General features: G+C 55.1%; 1 protein-coding gene across 1 annotated transcript; it reads left to right on the top strand.

The window, feature by feature from the left end:
* The first annotated feature begins 3,581 nt into the window (after positions 1-3,581).
* On the top strand, positions 3,582-18,179 carry LHX5 (LIM homeobox 5). Its single transcript, XM_015405932.1, has 5 exons — positions 3,582-3,754; positions 6,453-6,676; positions 8,723-9,000; positions 12,753-12,918; positions 17,821-18,179. Exons 1-5 carry the CDS (start codon positions 3,582-3,584, stop codon positions 18,177-18,179), a joined length of 1,200 nt encoding a protein of 399 aa, XP_015261418.1.
* Positions 18,180-25,299: the final 7,120 nt, after the last annotated feature.

Here is a 25,299-nt window from a genome sequence, read left to right on the forward strand (position 1 = left end):
GCTTCTCACATTTCCCCTCGTTATTTTCCTTCCCGCATGGACCACCTCTTCTCCGTCAGATTTGAGATAGAAAAAATCCTGCTCTCTGGTCCCCACTGAAATCCGGAGTCAGTCCAGAAAGGCAGAGAAAATTAAGCCCACCCCCAAATGCACCCGGTCTAGCCGGTGCCACCTCGGTGGGATTAACCCCCACTTTTTATAGAGGAGACATTGGAGTTTACAAAGGATAGGTTAATAAAGCTTGAAATACATACACGTTTTTAAAAGAGAGTATAAAAGGAAGAATTCTTTCTCTGAACTGTAGACAAATTGTTTTTTTCCCTTTTCGAAGTACAGAGGCTTCCTCTATATAAACACATTTGACAAAAAAATCCACAGCGTTAAACAGAAGGGCGTGCTTGTGTGTGTACACACAGAGGGAGAATAAATCAACTGGTCAGCCAGCGAAGCCGAAATACGTTGATTTAAATCGAACTGGCTCAACGATGGTGTGCCATTTTTCTTGGATGGCGAAGGATTTTATTAAAACCGGTGGTACACAAGTATTGCTAAATAAATAGGGCTAGGGTTAAGATTCTGGGTCAGACACACACACGGGGACACATAGCACGATATACCTAGATTATGTACAGAGTATAATTCAGAATTTAAAGTGATCTAGACATTCCGTTTGGATGGGGCCTATTGAAAAAAAATCGCTTATAGAACTCCCTTTTGTCAAAGTCTAGCCGATCAAAGATTATGGAATTACTTTTAGTCGAAGTCTCACTTACAAAGTCAAGTATCCGATACCTCTCTCCCTTCCCCTCTCTGGGCACACCGGCAAGGCTGAAATCTCGTCCTTTGTCTCGGGCAGATTCTGCGGGAACCCGGTCGAGAGAGAGACCCGCGCCGCCATCCCTTCCTTCCCCCCGGCCCATCCCCGCGCCCGGACGCTATTACAGCCCTGTGGCAAGATGTTTTCCCATGTTGTCTAGTTCGTTTTAGCGATCAGAGCCTGCGATTCTCTCCTGTCCCTTTGCCCGATCTGGCCAGCTGGCTGGTCCCACGCTTGGCTCCCGGCTCGATCTGGAGATTGGCCACCCGACCATGGAAGTTGGTTTGGTTTTGTTCTCCCGACCCCGACCGCAGCACACACACCCCACTCACACACCTCCAGCCCACCCACCCCATGATTCGTTTCCTAAGTCTCCCTGGGAAGGAGGAGAAACTTCTCTCTTCTCCGTTTGGGACCCTAGCACATCACCCTTCCCCTGGAGGGAACTTTTGTCGTCTTCTTTGGGGTGCGCGATATTATTTGTTCAGTTTTATATTGGGGTGATACGGTATACAATGACAGCGATGGGGACTCAGCCAGGACTTGGAGGGAGGGGGGAGGGACCTTTATTGGGGGTTCTCCGGTGACTTTTTGGGAGCTCTTCCTCTCGACTCGCGCCCCCTCCCTACCGCTCCTTCCAATGTTGTCCTACAAATGGGGGGAGGGGGCGGTCTCTTCATGATGGGACTTAATGAAATGGCCAGCTCTTCTGTCTTTGGGGCCCGGGCCATTCAGGAGGACAGTGTGAGTCGCTTGTCAGACCCTCCCCTTCGGAGAGAGCAAAGACGGAGGGGGGGGACCCTTATAACTTAATCTCTCCTGTCCCCCTATTGTGACTGCACCTTGCATGACAAAAAGAGGGAGGGGGGGAATGCCAAACCGCCTCTCCAAATCCCTCGGCAACAACTGCGGGAGGCCAGCACCTTCTCAACCAGCCTCCCCCCCTCCCAACACACACACACATTCTTCCGAAGTCGGGAGGGCTCAGGAACAGAAAGCGCGAGCACACACCGGCTAGAGTGCCCCCTGACCGTGTGGGCTGGTCCGCAGCACGTTTACTCGGGAGTAAGTCCAGCTGTAATCAGCGCGTTTTACTTACAGGTAAGACTGTAACCTCGACAGGGGGGAAAGACCAACCTTGAGCGACAAAGACTGGTAAATTCCATCAAGTAAAGACGCGGGATATGAGGAGGTGTTAACTGGAGTCAGGAAGAGCTCCGGGGCAGGGATGGGCCGGTGTGGGCGAAGGGCTCTTTCTGGACCGGATTCCCGCAGAATCTGCCGGAGACTAAGGATGGGATCTCAGCCTCCTGTCTCTGGGGAACAATCCTAAAAGTGGGAGCAAGTCCCATTTTATTCAATGGGGTTACTCCTAGGAAAGTGTTTTTAACGACTGCGGTCTCAGCCTCTTGAGTATTGGCGCGGGCTTTTATTTACGAATGCAAATCCCCCCTCCCCAAACTCGCCAGGCCGCTTCGCCCCTGTCATTTTTCGCGTTTTCCAAGAATCCGAGTTTCTCTCCCTCTCCTCTAGTCTGGAAACCGAGGAAGTTTCTTGTGGCTGCGGTGACAGTTTTCCCCGGTCCGGATCCTCCCCCCACCCTCCCCGCTGCGAAAATCCCTTGTCCGAGAAGTTTTCAAGACCTGGAATTGAAGATTAAACTAATCCGAGAAGTTTTATTTCGGCTGTGATAGATGCGGGTGGGGGGGGGTCGTAGATTTCCTCCCGATTTGATTCCGGTTGACTCCGTTTCTAAATAATAGTTTTAAAAAACAGAGTCCCAAATCGAAGCGAAACGCTTTGGGCGCGACTTCCAGAGGTGGAGAAGGAGAAAAACAGAAAACAACTTTGCCTCCAGGACTTTCCTTGCCCAGACCGGATCCTAACAGGCAGGCAGGCAGGCAGGCAGCCGCTCCCCCCCCACCCCGCCCAGCTCCAGACCCCCACCGAGAAGAGAATCGCGGCTCAGCCTCGCCCTGATGGGCACCTTTCCCCACCTGAGGCTTGGAGAGCCGACTGGCAAGTGGGTACCCGGGGCCCCGTAAGTCATGCTCACGTTTCCGGGTGGAGGAGGGACAGAGCAGGCCCCCCTGCCCAGGCCGACCGCGACACCCACGAGAGCCCCCGGCCCAGACGACGACGCCCCCGCCGCAGACCCGCACCCCTCCGCAAAACCGTCTGCAGGCGGAATACTCACTGAGCCCCGGCGAACCAGGTGGAAATCTAGCCCCTCAACAATAGGGCTGCCTCCTTTTTTCCCCTCTGTGCCAAGCGCAAGGCTGGAGCCAATTTAGATATGCTATAAATTAAGAGGTTGCCATGGCCACCGGCCCGCCATTGGCCGCCGCCGGCCCGACGCGCCGCCCGACGTCACCAAATCTGAATAAGGATGCGCGAATTACTAAAGCCGGGAGACAAAGCTTGGGGATGGGAACAGCATGAAAGTGGAGCAAAGTCCCGGGCAGCCATCCACACGCCGGCGACGGGGACGGGCTCAGGGGAAGCGGCGGCGGGCCTCGGCCTTGTCCCCCGCCGTCGAGGCTCCCCGCAGATGCCGCGCTGAAGGCCGGCGGCCCGCGGAGGCTCGGTGCGGCCCGACTGGACGGCCAGGGCGAGAGGCGCCCGGAGGCGGAGCGCGCTGAGCGTCCGAGGGAAGACGCGGGGCCCGGCGGCAGGGAGGAGGAAAAGGCGGCGGCGGCCACGGGCCTGGGCTGGCGGCGGCGGCGGGGCGGCGGCGGCGCGACCCCCTTGTCCCGCCGCGGGGATGATGGTGCATTGTGCGGGCTGCGAGCGGCCCATCCTCGACCGGTTCTTGCTCAACGTCCTCGACCGGGCCTGGCACATCAAGTGCGTCCAGTGCTGCGAGTGCAAATGCAACCTCACCGAGAAATGCTTCTCCCGCGAAGGGAAGCTCTACTGCAAGAACGACTTTTTCAGGTGAGGAGCCGCGGGGGGCCCCCACTTCCCCCAGCCTGCCCACCTCCCTGCCCGTGTCCTTTCAAGCAGAGAGAAGGGAAGGGTGGCTGCGCACCCCAAGCCGAGGGCGGGCACTTTCCAGGCATCCCTTTGGCCCCGCCAACCGCCGTGCCCTCTCCTCTCCCTAGAGGGAGTCTCTGGTGGACACCGGGGAGACGGAACCCAAGTCGGCTCTTCCTTCTCCCCCACCACACGGAGGCCCTGGGAGGGAGGCAGACCGCGGCCCAACCCTTTGGGACGGAGTCACCCCCAAGCCGAGTCTCCCTGGGCGCAACTGGGGCTGAGTCCCTTCAGCAAGTTGGCAGAGAAGGCAGCGCATCCCTCCTGCCCCCGCTTTTGCGACAGCGGAATGGAGGAGCCTTGCTTTCGACCAAGTTGACTTCCAGGGAATTTTGCCTAACGGCATAGCCTTGGCTGGCAGATTTACTCGGATGTAAGGCCGACTGGCGACAGTAGGGTTTCTTTGGAAGTAAGTGCAGAAAGGGCCGCCGCTTTCCGCACAGTAGCCAGGAAAACGGGGAGAGAGAGAGAGAGAGAGAGACCCCAAAAGCCGAGTAAATATTATCTTATCAGGCTTTCTCTTTGGAACTGATTTTTCCTGGCCTGAGGCCCCGAAGCAGGAGATACAACAAAACGAAATGAATTTCGGTCATCTCTCTTTCCAGAGAATGGGGTTAGGCTTTTGAGACCCTAGGAACGGGGTAGGGGAGTCCTAGACTGTCAAATCTTGCCACGTTTTACTCTGGAAGTAAGAGCCGGCTGACTTTGGTGGGATTTGCTTCCTACTAAAGATCTCGGTGATGTTATTGGGAGCTGGGCGCCTCTCGTTTGGGCAGGTGAGCCTCCTTTGGTCGGGGATGGCAGGAGGGAGAGAGAGAAGCTCCGCCGCCAGGGTCCCCTCCCCGGATAGACAAAGGCCCGAACAGTTCCGGATCTGAGACTCGCTGGGCAGGCCAGGCCAGAACCCTTCCCTCGCCTTGGAAGAGCGCTGCGGCCTCACCCCACGGCGGTGCCCAAGCTGGGCAGGTCGAGTGAGCTCGCTCTGGGCGCCCTCCTCCAAGCCTCTCCCGGGCTTTCACTCGGAAGAAAGTCCGGTTGGTTTCACGGCTTCTTAGAAGTGAACCTGCCCGATCCCAACCCACTCAAGTAGCACGCAAAGGATCGCAGCCTTGTGCAAAAGGGGGAGGCGGAGAGGGAGACTTCCCGGAAGAAATCTCCCTAACTAAAAATCTGTGCAAAAGAACTGGTTTCTCCCGATGTCTGTTGTTTTGAACCCAAAGATGAGTGCCAAGCCCACTCTGCGGAATCATCCACTGAACAAGCGGCCTCTCGGTCTCTTTCTAAGGGAGAAGGTTCTTTCCCGGGGAAGGAGGGCGTTCGGGGCGATTCTCTGACTTGACTTTGCAGATGGGCTAAAGGGGGGGGGGCAGGAGGGGAAGGCTGGTCGCCCACCCGCATTTCATGTGTGTCTTGGGGGGGGGAATCCACAACTACCCCTCAATCGAAAATGCAAATCCGTTCCGGCCTTTTGTTTTCGGGCTGTAATTGAGGCAGACTCGCCTATTTGTTTAGTGATGAAGATCGCAGGCACGGGAGGGGGTGGGGTGGGGGTTCAAGTTACTTCAGCATGTGAATGGGCGCTAAGCCGGATTTGCACATGTAAACGGGCCTGGAATGGCCCCTCCGAATTCTCGGACCTGTTTCCGCCCCCCTCCCCCTCTCCCTCTCCCTCCCCCATTTGTTTATTTATTTATTTCTAAACACATCTTTAAACGCCTTGAATGATTTTTGATAAGGTGCAGATGAGGCTATTACGCCCAAGGAGAGAAAATGATTTATGGATTGTAATGTTTTCACTACATCAACGTCATCCCCGGCTATAACGGAGAGCAGAGAGGGAGGCGACGGCTTGGCCCGGGGTGTCCGGACCTGGTTCACCCAAGATGCGCTCCTGGGGTGGGGGGCGCTAAGTGACAATGAAACACACCAGCATCCCCCCCGTCTTGTTTTTCTCCACTTGGTTGTATTGAAATAGGCGTCTCGGCCTTCCCCCCTTTCCCCTCCAGCCTGAACGAAAGGGGACGGAGGGGAAGCCTGTCTCCCTTGCACCGGGCTTAAGGCTGGCCAGGAAATTCCATTCTTCACAACGGCCCGGGGTTGGCTTTGCTTCCTTCTCCCTCCCAGCCGTGTAGGAAGCGAGGGGGAGCCGGGAGCCTCGAGAAGGTTTTCGGAGATCGGTGCGGCTTCAAGAGGGCCTCTCTTCGAGCTCGGATTCCAGGCCCTGGGCTGGTCGAGCTTCTGGAGCAGGAAAGCCCGGGGAAGAGCTCTGGCCCAGCCGTCTCCTGGGTTCCCCCCCAGCTATGCTGGCGCAGGACAGCTGCCCAATACACGCTGCCCTTCAGGCAGCCCTTGAAAACGAAAATGGAAAACTGAATTTCCCTTAAACAAGGCAAGGCAGTGAAGGCATCCCGTTCTTTTCCCCCTCCTCTCCTCTCGAGGTGCGGGACGTCGAATCCGGAGCTTTCCTCTTCCAGCCTTCCGCATTCCGGCCGGCCGCTGCAGTGGATCTGAGTCTCCGATCGGTGAAAAAAAAAAAATCCCGCTTCCTCCTGGCGCCCGGCCTCAACCTCTTGTCTCTGTGCCCCCCCCCCTTTTCCAGGAGATTCGGTACCAAATGCGCCGGGTGCGCGCAGGGCATCTCGCCGTCGGACCTGGTGCGCAAAGCGCGGAGCAAAGTCTTTCACCTGAACTGTTTCACTTGCATGGTGTGTAACAAGCAGCTCTCGACGGGCGAAGAGCTCTACATCATCGACGAGAACAAATTTGTCTGCAAAGAAGACTACCTGAGCTCGGCCAGCTTGAAGGAAGGCAGCCTCAACTCCGGTAAGAGCGCCCCGACGGGACCGCGGGCCAGGCGGCCTTCCTCGGAGGGCAAGGAAGGGTTTTCTCTTGGCTCCAGGACAACCGCTGGAGGGACCAAAAGTCTTAGGATGATCAGCTAGCATTCATGAAGACTCTGCCCTCTTGCACTCCCCCCCCCTTTCCTCCAAGGCGCCTGAGGCCTTTTCCTCACACACCGCATTTTAACCTCACAACAACCCTGTGAGGTAGGTTGTTATAAATGACAGCGCCATCCTGGTGATGCGCTTTTCTGAGTCTCCAAAACACTCAAGACCGATACCACTAGGCCAACTTCCTCTTGAGTAAACATGCTGGACGTTGGCGCTGCCACTTAAGCAACTGGGGGCAATAGACAGGCCCCTGCCCCGAAGTGTTTACAATCTGAAGTGAACAGACACAGGGGGGTGGGGGTGGGAAGGGGCTAGAGCGATCAGAGGCAAGGGCAGGTCCTTTTCTCGGGAAAGGGAGAAAACCTCGATTCTCTTTCAAACGGAGTGAATCTTTGCGCCAGCAGTGAACAACTCCCTTTCTTGGCACGGCGCTTTAGAGAGCTCCAGCCACGTCTCTCCCCAAAGCAGCTCACAAGTGTATCTAAGGGGGGGGGGGAGAACCGGCAAAGGTGGGATGGCCTCGCTGCTGGTGTTGTCGGTACCTAATGGGGGAAGGAAAGAGGGACACCTGGACAGACCGACTGCCCCGTTCCCATAGTTATAGACTGGAGCCTTAGCGAACCGGTGGCCAGTATCTTGCCAGGAAAATATGGCTGGAAAAGTCCGCCCTCCCCTCTCTCCTCCGGCCATCTTTGAACGCTGGGCTGAGCCTGCATAGGCTTCTCTTCCCCGACTCCCCTCCCAGCGACGGCCCCTGTGCCCAGGCATGGAGAATGCCCGGCGGCCAGCAGCCTCTGGGTAGTTCTTAGAAATTCCTCCGGGCTGTTTTTGCTCCCTGAGGAGGCCCAGGGCCTAACTCCACGCCGTGTTCCTGACTCCACAAAAACTGCCCTCTGGCCTCTCGATGCCCTCCCCCAGAGTCTGCTAACTGCCCCCTCCCCAGCCCCTCGTGGTCCCCCAACCTCCTTTAAGGGGAGGGGCTAGGAAGTTGAGCCACATCTCAGACAATAAAGGCAGGACTGAAACCTTTAGGAAGCATCCGCGTCTCTTCCAAACGGAGACGGTTATTCAATGGGAAGAGGAGTTGGGGGGGGGGGATTGTAAAAGAACGGACGGTCCCTGGACCAAGGAGTCGAAAACGAAGACACTGACCCTCTCCACACTTCCCTGTGAGTAAGTCCAGTTGGACTTCCCCGTCACCGGGTGGGGACTGTCGCCCTTTGTTTTGTGCACGTTGAAAATGGATTCTATTTGATGCATTTACTCGGAAGCAAATCCTGCCAGAGGACTTTCTCCCGCCAATTGTGTTCCTCCGATCGGAGGGTTTAGGCAGCAGCTGGGGGCACCCCGCCTTGTATTCCCCTCCCTCCATCTTGCCCCCAACCCCGGGCAGAATGAACCCCCCCTTTCCCTTTCAGAACCCCTCGCCTCCAGAATCGGGCCCCGAATCGGCTTTCTCCTGGGTCACGGTCTAGCAACCAGGCAGGGGAGGAGGGCTTGGCCGGGATCTTCCTCCCCCTTTTAGGACGCCGTATTTGTTTATTGCATTCATTAATGAATCAATTAATTGATTGCCTTTCCACCCCGCCTTCCGGCTCCTCAGAGGCCCTCCTCGTGTCGTTGCCTGCTCCCCGCAGCCAATGCCTGTTTCTAGGAAGGGAGCGGGAAAGCCCCCCCCCTTCTCCTCTTTGTGGGATTAGGGCTTGGCAGGATTTCCGCCAAAGGGGAAGGGGGGTTCTTTCTTCTCCAGGCCTGAGCGAAATGGCAGACCGGCTTGGCTCGGCCCCTGTTGTGCGCGCTCAGTCCAGTCGCTTTTTTCCTCCCTGGGGAGCAGCCGACTGGAGCCTCGTGCCTTCTGCTGCACAGGCCACCCACCACCCCCAAATGATGACACCCCCTCTCCCCTTTCCTTCGACAGTGTCCTCGTGCACCGACCGCAGCTTGTCTCCGGACATCCCGGACGCCATGCAGGACGATACGAAGGAAACAGACAATTCCACCTCCTCGGACAAAGAGACCACCAATAACGAGAACGAGGAGCAGAACTCGGGGACCAAACGGCGGGGGCCCCGGACCACCATCAAGGCCAAGCAGCTGGAGACCCTCAAAGCCGCCTTCGCCGCCACCCCCAAACCCACCAGGCACATCCGGGAGCAACTGGCGCAAGAGACGGGGCTCAACATGAGAGTCATTCAGGTAAGAGGAACTCCTTCCCTGTCGCCCCCAAAGTGATCCTTCCCTCAACTAGACACGAGGGTGCTTTGGCTTATGATCCCGGGCCCTCCCCTGTGCTTCAGAGGTCTGCGTTATTGGTGGGCCCAATGCCCTTTGGAATGCGTCCAGCGCCATTCCCTTGCCAGTCGCGCCTTCTGGTCTACCGAAAGGGGGCGCTCTTCTGCGTGTACCGGATGACATCCTGGCTTGTCACCACGGACTTCCGGAAAGGCCCTTCTGCATTCTGACATCATCTGGCCCGTGGAAGACGTTTCCTGCGGAATACAGCCCTCCCCCTCCAAAAAAAAACATAACTCCTGAGGAGCGAATGGTGACGCTTCCGGACTACAGAACTCTTCAAGCTGCTGCTCATCATTGCGAAGGATCTTTATTATTGATGATCTTCGTGGTGCACCATAAAACATTTTGGAAAGGATTTCTAGTCACTTTGCTAACGTTATGGATCGGCGTCAGTAGGATGTTATATTTATGGAGAGTCGGAATCCGAATGGGTCAGCCTTAATTGGCAGGTAAACTGAAAACAGAGGAAGGACCATGCGGCATTCTTCGGACTGATGGGCTCTTTTTCGAGGGCCGGGCAGCCAGCGTCTCTCCTGGCATCGAAGTTTGCGCGTCACCCGTCGCCTGGGAAAGTGCCTTCCGCGGCAAGGCTGCGATCCCAAGCATGCCTACGAGGGAGTAAGTCCCATCAGTGGGACTTCAGTGCCCAGCAGACAGGCTAGGAGCTGTAAATCAGTTCGGGACAACTATAGGTCAAAAACGGACCACACTAGCTCCATTGAAATGGATGACAACTGCGCTTAGAGCCCCCAGCGATCCTGTGAGTCATTCCTTAAAAGCCAGTCTCTCTGTTGTTGTCAGTGCGATTTATTGCCCAGTACCTATACCACCCCCCTAAATTGCACAGGTAGTCTAGCCAAAGGTAAAGGAGATCCCATTCATCTCAGTATGAAACGTCAAGCCCGTGACTGAAATCAGTGAGATTTTTAAATAATTGCCCCGTGAGATTTCGTTTTTGGAGACGTGAGGGTTGTGCTTGCGGAAACTGTGCCGGCAGCCACTATAACGCCGAGGAGAATAACAGCTAATAGTTTCGAGCAAGGGAACCCTTTACCTTACCTATACCATGGGATCACAGCCTCACCCCCCTAAATTGCACAGGTAGTCTAGCCAAAGGTAAAGGAGATCCCATTCATCTCAGTATGAAACGTCAAGCCCGTGACTGAAATCAGTGAGATTTTTAAATAATTGCCCCGTGAGATTTCGTTTTTGGAGACGTGAGGGTTGTGCTTGCGGAAACTGTGCCGGCAGCCACTATAACGCCGAGGAGAATAACAGCTAATAGTTTGTTGCTGTTAATAATGCCGATGTATAAACAGGGCCTTTACGCAGAGCTTGCTTAAAGCAGCACAATATTTTAAAATCCTTTGCCATAGCACTGTAAGGCCGATCAGGGTTGCTCTTTTGTAGGGTGCGGTACAGAGACCCAGAGGCCAATGACGGAGAACTCACCGTTGGTGAGATTTGAACCTGAGCCTTCTGTATTCAAAGCTCGCGCCTGCGCACTGCGATCCTCTGCATATTTACTCAGAAGTAAATCTCAGTGTGTTACAGGAGACTTACTGCTTGGTACGACTGCACCCCAAGGGCACGTTCCTGGGAGTAAGCTGTACTGAATAGCATGGCACTTGCTTCTGAGTAGACCTGTTTAGGATTGCTTCCTAAAGTTGCGCGGAAGAGTCACAGTCTTAGATAACTGCGATGTAGCACTGAAATTGGCTGCCCATCAGTCAAAGCTAGTAAGTCGGAAGTTCAGGCCCCTCATCTCTCAGTCCCAGGAATGAAGAGGCTGCAGGAAACCACCCGGCCATACCCCAACGGGAGGTGCGTTAGCCAAAGTCACTCCGGGAAAAGTGGGGGTGGGGGTCGGAGCAAGACTGGAAACGAGCCCCTTCCCCTCCAAGCGAGAAACAGCCTGCGGGTTTTGCAAAGACTGTGGACGTTCAACCTGGGCCGAGAGTCGTTTGCAAGCAAAGAAGACGCGCAGCAGCCTCCGGTCTTGGGCTGCTGGCAACCGGCCACCTGGAATGCTTCGTGCGGGAACCGTTGCCAAAGCCGCCGGCCCCTTCCGGATGGATTCCCCTCCCTCGTTTCTGGGGCTCGGGAAATGGGCCCGGCCGTCTTCATCTCCCCCTGCCAAGGATTGCGGAAGAGAGGGAGATCTCAGCCCCACACCTTGGCCGCCGGATTCCTCTGCTCCCAAAGGCCCCCGGGGAAAATGTCGCCCAGGAAAAAGGGCCACCAGTTTACTCGTTCCTTCTGCGGTAGATAAATGCACAGTCAAATCTCTGACGAGCAAGAGCGAGCCTCACCCCGCAGAGGCAGTGTACCTGCCGGAACAGGGGAGGACCTGGTTAATAGCGGCTGAACGACGGACCACAACATCGGCCTTTGCTTCCACTGGCCGGGGATTCTGAGAAGCGAAACTCCTCCGGGACGGGGGCTCTTCCCCCCCCCTCCCCAGTGTGTCTTCCAAATTCTCTCAGCTTCTGTCTAAAAAGTATTGGGGGGAGGGCGGCTCCAAGCCCGCCTGATGTGCCGCAAGCGTCTGGGCCTTTGGAGAGCTCTGCCGGCCGGAAGACGAGAAGCTGTCCTTGAAAAGCCGGAATGTGGAGGCGCCCGTTTGAGAACAGGGGAGGGAAATTGTTAATCCACCTTTGCTTCCCTTCAGACCACCCCACCCTACCCCCGTGGGGAGGCTCGGCCCGGCCGGGAATCCCCAGCGCAGCACCCCGGCAGTGATGGGACACTTCCCAGGCGTTGCAGAGGGGACGCTCTTTCGTAGCAGGGGGACGGGAGAGTGGGGGGGGGGGCGAGATCGGGAGGGCAACGATTCTCGGCTGGGTGGTAATACAGGGACGCGGAGCTGTTCCGACGCCCTTTTCTTCTGACCCATCTGCTCCCGCGGGGACGAGGTATTGCTCCCGGGAGTACATGGATGCTTCACAGTCCTGGCAACAATGGCCGCATCTGCTGCCGCCTCCCCCGACTCCACTCCCCGGTCCCTGACACCCACCCGCGCATCCTTCCCCAGCCGCACATTGAAATGTTCGCGGGCCCGCCCGAAGGAACCACCGGCCAGCCCTTGGGGCGCCTTTGCTGCAGAGGCCCTCTCCCGAGGAGGAAGGAGGAGGCGCTTTAGGGCTGGGGCCCTTCGCCTCGTGGGAGTGAAGAATGGGAGTGTGGGGGGTGGGGTGCGCCGGAGCGCCGCAGAGCCGGCGGCGGGCTCGGGCCTCTTTCCCCAAAGGGTTCGCAGACTGGCCGGGAGCTCCCGGCCCGCCCACTTTGTGTCGCCCCTCCCGGGCCCCGAAGGACACCTCCTTAATCCCCTCCGCTCCCGGCCAGGTTTCCTCTTCTCTGTCCCCGCAGATTCCAGCCACCTTTGTGTTCTCGAAAAAAGAAAAAAAAACTAGGCAGCTTCCTTTCAGAGGGAGGAGAGGGGGTGGGGGCTCTGGTCCGGCCGTCGACTCTTTGTCTCGCTCCCCCCCCGGCCCCTGGCGTTCCCTGTTATCTGCGCTGGTTCCCAGTGGGCGCCCCAGCTTCCCTGCCTCGCCACACGTCCCGGAGGATCCGAGAGCCTCCTCTCTCTCGGGGGGGCTGGCTCCGGGGGTTCACTGAGGCTTTGTCTGTTCTCCCTCCCGCTCCGCCCGCAGGTTTGGTTCCAGAACCGACGGTCCAAGGAGCGGCGGATGAAGCAGCTGAGCGCGCTGGGAGCCCGCCGCCACGCTTTCTTCAGGAGTCCTCGGCGCATGCGCCCCCTGGGAGGCCGGCTGGATGAATCCGAAATGCTGGGCTCCACCCCCTACACCTACTACGGAGGTAAAAAGGCTCTTGTCGGTCGGGCCCGGCTGGGAATGGCGGGGGGGGGGATGTGTCTGGCTCCTGGCCTAACCGCGCAATCCTTCAACCAATGTTCCCTCTAAGCTGAGTTAGTGTGAGCTAGCTCACAGTTTTTTAGCCTCCAGCTCAAAGATTTTTGTCATAGCTCAGGAAGGATGGCCCCAGAGCAAACTAATTGATGCAGTAGCCAAATCGCTCACTCACAACTTTAATGCCAGCAGCTCACAAAGTAGAATTTTTGTCTCACAAGACTCCACAGCTTAGAGGGAACATTGCCTTCCACATAGTCGTAGTCTTTAGAAGCCCACGGACTTCGACGTCCTTCGAAAGGTGTAACTCTGCTTGGGAGGGCCCCGTAAGGGAGCGCTGCCAAGCACGCAGCTCGGCTCAGACCTAAACCCCACGTGTCTTTCCCCCAGGGAGGTGTTTCCTAGGATGGCAGCCAACAGGTCTTTCCCTTAGACGTAAACAGTTTGAGGGGATTTGTTTCTTGGCTGCTGGACTCAGGGAGACCGTCGGAGAGGATTTGTCCTCCTGGGCTCTTCCGCGAGCCGCCGCCACGCCGAACACTGGGGGGGGCGGCGCAGAAAGAGAGACCAGCCGTCGCATCCCGACCGCCCCCCCCCCATCACTTGCCCATCGCTGCGCCCGCCGCGAAGGGCAGGCCCCTTCGCCGCCCCGCGCTCTCCTCTTGTGCAGCCGGGAACAAAGCTCCAGCTGCCCTCCCTTTTTGTCCGCCTTTCAGACGGCATTTGTTCCAATTATGCCCCGGCAGCCTTGCGGGAGGCGGGGGGGGAAGCGCTCCCGTGTCTTTGCTGCCAGCCGCGCGCGCGTGCTCCAGCCCCCTCGGCTTTTCGGGGACCCTTGAGCCCCGAAGGGGCGTCCGTGGGCCGGAGAGTTGTGGGGAAAGCAAAAGTAGGCATCGCTGGGACTTCCGCCGGGCAAAACGATTCCGAAGGGGAGGGAGGCTTCTTCCCGTCCCCCGGAGCCTCCTTTTCGGGTGCGAGCACTGGGCAGCGTTTTGGGGCCCCCGGCGGCGCCTTCCGAGGGCAAATTCGGCCTGCATTTTGGCACCTGCCAATCCGACTGCAGCCCTAGACTTCGGTGGAGGTCAAGCCCGGTTGAAATCGGGGGGGGGCCTTCCTTTCGAGTAGGCCCTACGGGGGCTGTGTTCCCGGGCACCTGTAGATGTGGGGGGGGGGCTGTTTTGGGGCTAACCCGGGGCCTGTTTTGCACCTGCCTGCGTTTGACAGCCGTGTTAGAATGATCCTCCAGTCGCAGTGAAAAGCTCCTTCTCCGCACCCGTTGGGGGTGGAAGGAAGGAGTTTCCTGGGCGCGACTAGCGGTCCCTTCCCAAGCTGGCAACCGGGGCCGGGAAGCCAGAAGGGATTATCAAACTCAGGGGCCATTCCACCCCCCCGCCCTTCGGCCCAGGAAGAAATCCAGCCGTTTATTGAGGTCCCTGCATTGGCGCAGGTCGCTGCCACGATTATGCTGTCTTGGGGTTGGCTGTGCACTCTTACTGTTTGAATGCGATCGCGGCGCTCAGAACACCGCGGATCTGTTTTCCCGGCTACCTTCCCGGTCCGGCTGCCTCTCTGGCAAACTTTGGTCTGGGTCGGTGCTGGCCCGAGTTTCCGGGGTGGGGGTGGGGACGAGAGCAGAATCCGGCGTACCTGCTTTAATCGACTCAAAATGCCATCCGGTCTGGCGGAGGACCGGGCGGGGGCGGTGTCCTACAGCGGATCACCCCGTCTGAGGCGATCTCTCCAGTCGCGGACCGGCAGGCGCGTCGGAAGCGCGTTTTGTCTTCGGGTCTGTTTCGTCCGGCTTCCTCCCTCTCTTGCCAAGGACTTTTTGTGAGGCGGCCCAGACCGGCCACCCCTTTTCTTTTCCGGAGAGGAACATCTGGAGGCAGCGCGGCCGGTGCCTTCGGTGGCTTTTGTGCAGGAGGAGGGGGGGGGAAGCGGTGGTGGGGAGGAAGAAGAAGGGCCTTGTTAGAAGGAGGCGCAAACCTAAAATTCAACAAACAGGCGGGCAGGCGGCTGTCTCTGGTTTCAGACGCGGCCTTGGCTTGAATGAGATTCCTGCGTCCGCCCTTTAAGGGGGCTTGGGTGGGACGGCTGGTTGGTTTTTACGCGTGGATTCTGATGGGGGGTATCATTGTTTAAATCGAGGGCGGCGAGGAAGAACAAAATAGGCGCAGTACGGACTCCCCCCCCCCACTGTATCATACCAATGTCCCCCCTCTTCTTTCCGGCGGTGGCCAGCCGGACGCGTCCCAGCATAAAAGGAACAATGAGCCCCCCCACACACACACACACCGCAGGTGGGACACGATCCACCGATAAATACCGCTCGTTCGCCGTTGCTGGGGATTTGTTGTTTTTACGGCGGCGCTAGACCCGGGCTTAAACCTCGGGCGCTCCAAGGGACCAACCGGACCGGCGTCCTGATCTCAGCCACCTTTACTCAGGAGTAAACTCTTCGCTGGCCTTGCTCCCTAGGGACTGGGCAGAGGGTTGCAGGAGTGCTTGGCTTGGACTGGATCGCGGCCTCGGGGTTTATTGCCAGAGGCCCTCCTGCACACGAGGAGGATCCACGGCCTGACCCCCTCCCCTTTTTTAAGGCGATTGAAACCCTGACCCCTCACTAACACCCCCCCCCGTCGCAGCGAATCCCGGCCACTCGATGACGCCCTGGTGCGACCCTCGCCCCACCCCCAAGGGTGGGTTCCCCTTCCAGGGTAACTTGGTGTGAAGACCTTGGTCTCGCCAGGCGATTCTGTAGGCATTCGGATCCCTCTGCGTGGCCTTCCGCATCGGGCGCGGTGGCTCTTTCGTGCCAACCGAAGCTTTTGTTTGAAGGCGGCTTTTCATTCTGGACTTTTGACAACCGAGATGTCTTTTCCCCCTGGTCGCGGCCTAAGCTCAGTCGAACATAGGGAGGCTTACTGCTGAGTAAACGTGCCCCGGGGGCTCGCAGAGATGCATGGACGTGAGGGGGGCTGGGGCGAGCTGATCTGGGAAGCTCCCTCCCCAATCGGCTGCAGCAGCAGCATCCCTACGGATCGCATCTTCAGCTGTGCGGGGGTGGGGGGGGGATCCCGTTCATCTAAGTGGCTCTTACTTTAAAACCGGGTGAGATGCGCCTTTCCTCATCCTCCCACCCCCGTCGCCACGCAAGACAAAAGGTGCCGAATCTGCTCTCCGGCGGAGGCATCCCCGGCGGGGCCTCCAGGGCAAGGGGAGGAGTCAGGCCCAGAAGGGCGCCGCGGTCCCCGCCGGGGTCTCTCCAGCGTGGCGGGGGGGGGGATGGGGGGATCCCGCTGCAGCTTCTCTGGCCGCCGCTGGGGCAGAACAGGAGGGAGGCCTGAGGATGGCGCCATTGCGCCGCCTCCACGTGCCTCTCGCGGGGGCCCGGACGGCCGCTCTTTCCAGGCGCTTCCCTGCCAGCGGGAGGGGTCCCTCCTCAATCGGCCTGGATCAGGGCAGGGGGCTGGACTCAGCCCACTTCAGGTCTGTTCGGCCGCTGGGCTGGGCTGGGCTGGGGGCCGACGGAGATCCGGATAACAAAGACTCGGTCAGCTCGGCAACCCTGGCTCTGGGAGCAGCCTTCGAAGGGGGCTGCCTGCCTGCCCCGCGTCCCACTGCCTGTGCGCCACCCCGTCGCTTTGCGCAGGGAGGGAGCGAGCGAGGGAGGGAGGGAAGGCGTGCTCCCACAGACGCACACGACTGTCCTTCCAAGGGCCTGCCAAGAGGATTTCGAGGTAGTCCCACGCCCCGCTGCTCCTCACTTTACGAATTCGGCAGGGCAGCCTCTAGAATTGCAAGTCCCCCTGTCGTTTTTGTATTATTTATTGGTTTATCCCTTTAAATTATTTCCGAGACCGTCTCTCTCCGAGCATCTCCGGACCCCGGGCGCCTGGACCGGGCCCGGGGGGCGGGGCGCCTCAGCCCTGGTTCTCGTTATTAGCTAGGGTCCATGGGTGTACCAACGAAGTCCTTCTTGACGGGGGTTAATTCACGATGAGTTGCGATTACCAACAAGTTGTTATTTCGTTCTTGGGAGTTCTGGATATTCGGTGTATTATTATTATTATTAGTAGTAGTAGTAGTAGTAGTTTAACTACTACTACATATTATTAGTACGCATTGTATCATGCTATTATTATTACGCATTGGATGTGTATTACTGCTTAATAGTAGTAAACGTAAGTGTTGGGTATTACAAGTTGAAAACACTCAGTATATCTGGGGTTAAATGCTTGTTTATGTTACTCACAGGAAGTCACATGTTTCTCATGTAACCAATGTTCTTTAGATGTAGGATGCCCGGGAATTTTCTCCCTGATCTAGGGATTTGATTGGGACTAAAGTGTCAAGGTGTATTACCATTTTATGGCTTCTCTTCCCGTCTTTGTTTTGATGTTCTGAAGGAGAACAAGAAGAGCAGCCATAATCTCTCCACTTCTAGTTTTGTCTTTGTAGAGTAAGGATGTAGCCGATTTAGCTCTGTTGTTATTTTCCTCCCAGTTACCCTTCCCATGCTAGAATTTAGTAAAAACTTTATATTTTAATCACACATGGACTCTGTGTCTGAATTATTTTACTCAGGCTCTGCTGGGCTATATTATCTCTGCTAAATAACATTTTTCCCGATATCTCACTATCACCCAAACAGTAAGTCTAATGGTCACCACGAATACTGCTACTACGATTCCTGTTCCGATCAGTATTTAGGATGAGTTGTGTGCGTAGCTCTGGGCGTTCGGCTGCTCTGCGGCGGGGGGGGGGTTGGATTCTTCCCTGGAGAGCAGCCGGCCTCCCTTCCGCCTCGCCTCACCCGCTCTTTCGCCTCCCTCCCTCCCTCCCTCCGCAGATTACCAAGGCGACTACTACGGGCCCGGGGGCAACTACGACTTCTTCCCGCACGGCCCGCCCTCGCAGGCGCAGTCTCCGGCCGATTCCAGCTACATCCCGACCTCGGGGGCCGGCTCCACCCCGCTCGGACCCCTGGAACCCCCCCTCCCCGGGCACCACGCTTCCGAGAACCAAAGGTACACGGATATGATCTCGCACCCCGACACCCCCAGCCCGGAGCCCGGCCTCCCCGGCTCGCTGCACCCCATCCCGGGCGAGGTCTTCAGCGGCGGGCCCAGCCCCCCTTTCTCCATGTCCAGCTACAGCGGGCCCCTCTCGCACCCCAACCAGGAGCTGAACGAGACGGCCGTGTGGTAGAGCGCCCCCTGGCGGAGGGCGCTAGCCCGACCCGGGACCAAGTCCTTGTCGGCCCCGTCCGCCCTGTCGGGGCCAGACTCCAGTACCAAAAGCGCCACCGTGATGCCAAATCGCACAACCTCTTCCCGCGGGGCCGCTCCAGGACCACACGTGGCCCACTGCCTCGCCCCGGGTGGGCTCAGTGGAGACGCTTCTTCGACCCGGCCGCCGCCGCCTGGCCCGGGGTTGCGGCGCTCAGACGTGGTCCGTGCCTCGTTTGTTCCACGAACCTCCGCGCCGAGTCTCCGCCAGTTCCTTGGACCAAAGCTAGACTCGCCTGTCTTCGCAGACTGAAGGATGCGAGGGGGGAGGGAGGGAGAGCATATCCCCCCTCCCGCTGCCCCAATCCAGGACTGCGTCTTGTTTTTTATTTGGTTTTGGTTTTCCTTTTTTCCGTTTGGTTTGGGGTTATGATTTTTTTTTCTCCTAAATCAGAAAAGAAAAGGTGACCAGTTTTATTTGGTTAGAAGGTTTAATTTTGTGCGTGTTCGACGGTGGCGGGAAAGGGAATGGGACTGTCTGGAAGGAGGGATGCTTCATCAGTGGTACGTCGCCCCCTCGTGGTAAGTGCTGGAACGACTTGCAGGACTTATTTAACTCTGTTTGAAGGGATTTGGGGAGGGGATTTTTTTGTTTAATTATAATTATAATTATTAACATTATTATTCTGAATATTATTTGGCGGAAATATAACCACAACTACCAATAAAACAAACAAAAAAGAGCCGACTTTGGAATGCCGCTAGCAAAACGTCAATCCAATCCAAACCTTTCTTGGAGGCCACACAAGTTGAAGGATGTATTATAGTTTTTTCTGCTCCTAGTTTCTTTATTTTGTATAAAGAAGAAACAAATAAAGTATGCTTTTGTGTTTATTGATTATTTATTGTGCCTTGGTCATCTGAAGTGACAGTGTTAACCCAAGTGAACAGTATAGTGGGAAGAACAAAAGAGATATTCATTTATTGTACTATTTTACTAGTTGGGTTTATTAACTGATATATTGCGGTGTTTAATATGCAGGGCATGGTGCTTTGCAGAGTAGCAGTCACAAGTTCTGCCTCCTACCCTGAGGCTCTTACAGACTGGGGGGGGGACCCTTCTCCCCATTCTTCAAATTGTCAACAATAAATATTTTACTCAGAAAAGTGTTGGTTTAACTTCAGCAACAGGTGACTTTAGGACACATTAGGTATAACACCAAGCCAAGTAGGGTTGATTACAGCACAATCCTAAAGAGAGGCACATTCTTCTACCTCCATTGAAGTCAATGGGTGTAGAAGGGTGTCACTGTTAGTGACTTCCAACTTGGGAGACCATTAGCGTGAGGTGGCAAACCATGCTTTGCTTTGCACTTCTTCTCCAACCCAAGACTGGTAGTTTCAACCCAGAGGCCTTAAGAAAACCACAAGCAGGGGGTGAAGGTTGCGTTTTTCTCTTGTTCTTCCAACAGATGAGGTTTCAAGGTACGCTGCTTTTGCCCGCAGAAATTCCTTTTAGCTATCATCTCTAATATGATTGGTTCACCCCACCTGAGCATAAGAGGCGCCTTGCTGGATCAGACCAGTGGTCCATCTAGTCCAGCAGCCTCTTTCACACAATGGCCGACCAGTTTCCCCAGAAGGCCAATGAAAAGGGCATAAAGGAGAACACCTGCCTCTGAATGTTGATGTTCCCCCCCCCATCTCTCTCCCCCATCAAGTCACAGCCAACTTATGGTGACCCTGTAGGGTTTTCAAAGTAAGAGACGTTCAGAGGTGGTTTGCCATTGCCTGCCTCTGCAGCAGCAACCCTGGCATTCGTTGGTGGTCTCCCATCCAAATTCTGACCAGGGCTGACACTGTTTAGCTTTTGAGATGTGGCATTCACTGCCAGAGGATGTAGTGATGGCCACAGGAATAAACAGCTTTAAAAGACAATTGGATAGATTCATGGAGGATAAGTCTTTCAATGGCTACTCACCATGGTGCCTGAGAAGAACCTCCACCTTCAGAGGCACTAAGCCTCTGAATCCCAGAGCCAGGGGGCAACATCAAGGAAAGGCCTCAGCCTCTATGCTGGGGGGTGGCCAAACTTGCTGAATGTAAGAGCCACATAGAATAAATGTGAGATGTTTGGGAGTCACAAGACATGAACAAATATTACATGTTTTTACTTGGAAATATGCAGATTTGCTTTTTATTAACATTAAACGAGACTGCCAAAAATAACAACAAAAGCAGTAAAAACAGATATTGGTAATGATATTTATTTGTCCAGTGATATTTGTTTGCTAGTGATATTTCGCTTCCCCAGCCGCCCTGCCGGGAGCCGCACAATAGGTGTGAAAGAGCCACAGTTTGGCCACCCTTGCTCTATGCCCTGTTGTAGGCCGTCCAGAGGAACTGATTGGCCACTGTGTGAGACAGGATGCCGGACTAGATGGACCATTGGTCTGATCCTGCAGGGATCTTCTTATGTTCTTATCAGGGAAAGGCCTCAGCTTCTATGCCCTGTTGTTGGCCGTTCAGAGGAACTGGTTGGCCTCTGTGAGACAGGATGCTGAACTAGATCAGGCAGGGCTCTTCTTAAGTTCTTATGATCTGACAAGATCAGGCTAGCCTGGGCTTTTGTCTGTCTGTTCCATCCTTACCCCATCCTTCTATTTCTCTGTGCAGGGGGGGGGGAGCCAGAGCTCTTCTGGGCAGTACTTGATGATCAGCATGCCAGGAGGGCTGGTTCTTCAGTCAAACCACATAAGCAATTGCTTGGGGTGGCACAGGAAGGAATGCACGGATGCACTGAAGAGGCTTGGCTGCCCATCAGTGGTGTAGGAGGCAACTGGCATCACTTCCTGTGTCCGTGCCATTGTGAGGCTTGGCTCACACCTGGTGGGCAGCAGCATGGGCCCAGGGGGTGACAAGGGGTACCTTGCTCAGGTAGATAAAATACTCTGGTCATTGTTCTCAGGGTGTGTAGAATGGTATTTAAGACAGGGAAGAAGTTCAGGGAGGGAGAAGGCCTATTTAGGTCCTTCCCTTTCACATTTTTCCTGCCAAAGGCATCACCCCCAAACCACTTCTATGCCTGGTGGGGAAAATTTGGGGCTACCAAAAAACAATGGCTGAAATGTCACAGTGAGGAAGAGGGGCTGAATAAAATGACCAGTGGTCTGGGTGGCTGGAACTCCTTGAAAGGCAACATAAATGATGGGGAGGAGACAAAGGCCAAAGTATAAAAAGATGCAAAATATGGCCAGAAACAACATTACATATGCTCAGATTTGCAGCACGCAACTTGAAGGGACCATTTATAGGCTTGGCGCTCTGCTTGTGCTGCTAGCCATTACTGCTACCCCAGGACAGTGAGATTCAAAGATCAGTTTACACTGGAAAAGACCGGAGGACGGGTGTTCTCTTCATCTTAGATCAGATTCCTTGGCAGCCTCCAGTTCTCATCTGATGCAGACATGGGCAGGTTCCCAGCTCAGTGGTGATAATAAGTGTTGTGACGGCCACTTCCTCTTCTCTAGGAAGGGGGGGAACTGAGTGGGATGAGCCGGGGCTTGTAACAAGGACCCAGAAGAGAAAACAGAGCCAGGCGCTTTTGATTGTGCCTGGAGAGGCGGGCACAGCACCTCTTCACATGAAAGGAGAAGTCAGCTCCAAGGAAACTGAGTGCCTCCTGCAAACATGACCTCCCAAAGAGGCAGGGAGAGGAAGAGAGGCCCTGGGACCATATGCACAGGGGGGGGAGGGGAACGTGCCAGGATTCACAACTGGCAGCAGACATTTCTCCAGAGCGGGCCACTCTTTTGATTCTAGCAAGGTTCCTGTGCCTCTAAAACAAAAGAGACGTTCTCCAGCGCCCAGGCCCGTAGCCAACGCAGGGCCCGGCTCCCTAGTGTTTCTTCCAGGCCCCCTCCTTCCCAGGCTGGCCCCAAACTGAATTAATTTAATTAACTTCCCGGGCTGGCCCCCTCCCCCCAAAAATACCTGCCAGTATCTTAACCAACAATGTTTATTCCAGGTGGGATTGCCTACCCCCAGGTAGTGCCAGGAGATATCTTGGAATTACGACTAGTCCCTGCAGTTTGAAGATCAGTTCCCCTGGAGAAAATAGCTGCTTTGGAAGGTGGAGGCTTTATACCTTCTCTTTCCCAAGCCCTGCCCTCCCCAGGCTCCACCCCCCAAATCTCCAGGAATTTCCCAACCTGGAGTTGGCAGGCTCAGTTCCAGTATGAGCTGCTCTGTGTTGGTCTTGCTACAGTAGACTGACGGGGCTACCCAGTTGGCCCAGAGTCTTTGAAAATTGTGTGACAGTCAGGGATGGAAAACATGCGGCTTCTTCCAGCAGAGAGTAAAATGCAGGGCTGGATGTTTTGCCAGCTGCATGCATTTGAAAGGCACAAGATCCTGGGCAGAGGAATGAATTGCCCACCCACCTACTCAAGCCAAGGCACCTGCACAGCTGGAACTTAGCTAGAATGGGACAGGAGATTTGGTTCCACTGGCTAGGCAAAAGGTAAGGCCTGGGATGTATACAGGGTCTGGCCAATCCTAATACCTCACATTGCTTGCCAATCAGAATTTAATTCTGGGTATCAGCTTTTGTGTGCATGCAACAGGAAAGCTTACACCCGCAATTAAACTTTGTTGGCCTTAAAGGTGCCACTGGATGCAAACTTTGTTCTACTGCTTCAGACCAACAGGGCTACCCACCTGAATCTATCTTACCATTCAGAGATGCTCATGTGGCCAATCCTTGTGTTCTGTTCCTTGTTGAAGGGGACCATGGGAGTTAATGGCTGCTGTGGTTTCATTTATTTATTGTTTCCTTTGGGGTGTCCATGTCTTTGTCTCCAAAGAGATTACAGCCTACAATGCGACACTGGGCAGGTAATAGCAGGAGGGGAAGAAGACCAAGGCAAGGGTCAACATGGACAGAATCTGCACTATTTCCCCAATTAAGAATGTCTCCTTTGTGCCTAGTTATGGAAAAAGACAGGTAGCTATGTTGTGCCTGTCTTTTTCCCCTACCAGGCCTCCAAGCACAGTACAGGGTTGTTAGATAATGAGTAAAGAAACCAGCTCATGGCCTTGCAATTGAAATATTCATTAAGCAAGATATTATTATTGAATTCCATCAGTTTTACAATTAATCTCTGGGCTCTTTTGCTCTCTGCTACCATTTTAGCAAATTCGGATTCTCTATGCTTTCATCCCCATCCAATGAAAATCCAAAATAAACTCTTGCAGGCCATTTTATGTCTTGTATCCTGAACAAACCACCCTACCAGAGACCATCTATTATTTAGTTAGCACATTTTTATCCCACCCTTCCTCCAATTAACTCAGGACAGTGTACAAGTTTATCTCTCCCCCCCTCCATTTTATCATTATGACAAGCCTGTGAGGAAGGTTAACCTGAGAGACGGTGACCCCAATGCCCTTCCATGGAAGAGTCGGGATTTGTACCTGGGTTTCCCAGACCTTAGCCCTACAATTCAACCACTAGGCCTGTGCTTGAGCACTTTGGAAAGTACGGTTTATTTCAGGGCACAGCATGAAGAGTCTATGGACCAGTTGTGTAGTGGGGAATTGTGGGGGGCACCTCATTTTCCCTTGTATCCCCCTCCACACACTGTTTTATCTTTCCCTCCTCCTGGCAGCCCCCATATTCTTACCTCTCCCTGCTTTCTGTGCTCCTTCCCACCCACCAACAAACCTCTTCTACCTAACCCCCTCCCCCAATCTTTGGCTGTATTGAAATGTATTTACTTCACATATACCCCACCTTTCTCTGTAATGGGGACTCAAAGCAGCTTACATTGTTCTCCTGCCTTCCATTTTGTCCTCACAACAACATTGTGAGGTAGGTTGGGCTCAGAGTGTGTGATTGGCTGAAGGTCACCCTGTGAGCTTCCATGGTAAAGTAACCACTACACCACACTGGTAGTGTGAGGTGGCTGCTGCTGAATAGTAGCAAGAAGCTGGGCCTAGATGGCATGCAAGTTGAATGGTAGCGTTCACCCATGGATTGCTGGTGGGCTTGGCCCCAATGAGGCCTCCCTGAAAGGCCAAAACAGCCCTGGAAAGGGCCCTGCCTTTTACTGACAGAAACAAAGGCTTGAAGGCTGGCAATAAAATAGTGGTTGCCTAGGAACAGCCACTGAGGACATTTGTTTCTTAAAGCTACAGGTGCTGCTTCTATTCTTTTGGGAAGCTTTTTAACACCCAATGTATTTTTTCCTTAGGTTTCATATTTTTCTGTGGACCTGGGACATTTTCATGTTGGTAGAAAGGTCTGTCTTGTCTGTTCATGGCTCTAGTCTCTGGATTTAAGTATTCACAGATTTGGGCATGTTGAGAGTTGGATATATTGATGAAAAGTGGGGGATCCACAAGGACTTGCAATTTTCCTTCCTCCACTATTTTTCTCCTCCCTGAAAGTCCCCATAGCCTCTCCCCCTTTCCTGCTTTCTTGTCTCCTTGCCACCCATCAGCCAAGTTACCTTTATCTCCTCCCCCCTGCCAATGTCTTTACCTTTCCAACCTTCACTCCTACTGGCAGCTTTTCCAAGGGTTGCTATGTCTTACCTGGCTGCCGGCAGGGAGGGTCCCTCTCCATGCCCTGGAGTCCGATGACATCACCCAGAAGTGACATCATCACGCAGGGCATGTTGTAGGGGGGTGCTCTAGTGTTTGAGGGAAAACTCTATGGGAACAGAGTTTTTTCTCAAATGCTAGACTGTCCCCCACAATGTGCCCTGAGTGATGACATCACTTCTGGGTGATGTCATTACACTGGGCATGTTGGTGCAGATGGCTCAGTGGCAGTGGATTGGGGGCCCTGAAAGCGGGTAGACCCCCGCCCCCATCAGGGGAATGGCAACCCTGGCGTTTCCCTGTGGAAACTCTGTATGGTGCTGGCTGCTGGACTGAACCAGAACTAGTTGTGCAGTGCCATCTCTCTGGCTGGAGCCTATTGCATGGTGGGTGCTGCCACTGGGCTAGACCCAGTTGTATGGTGCTGGCTGCTGCCACTGAGGGGCACCTCATTTCCCTCCATGTCCCCCTCCCCACACTATTTCCTCTTTCCC

This window comes from Gekko japonicus, unplaced genomic scaffold, assembly GCF_001447785.1.
Source record: "Gekko japonicus isolate JY-2015 unplaced genomic scaffold, Gekko_japonicus_V1.1 scaffold297, whole genome shotgun sequence".
NCBI classification, from domain to species: Eukaryota; Metazoa; Chordata; class Lepidosauria; order Squamata; family Gekkonidae; genus Gekko; species Gekko japonicus.

Excerpts from the sequence above, each read along its gene's own strand:
- LHX5 (XM_015405932.1), top strand. The coding sequence starts at position 3,582 with ATGATGGTGCATTGTGCGGGCTGCGAGCGGCCCATCCTCGACCGGTTC. Across the intron at positions 3,755-6,452 it reads TGCAAGAACGACTTTTTCAG|GAGATTCGGTACCAAATGCG; the intron begins GTGAGGAGCCGC and ends CCCCTTTTCCAG. Across the intron at positions 12,919-17,820 it reads CCCCTACACCTACTACGGAG|ATTACCAAGGCGACTACTAC; the intron begins GTAAAAAGGCTC and ends CTCCCTCCGCAG.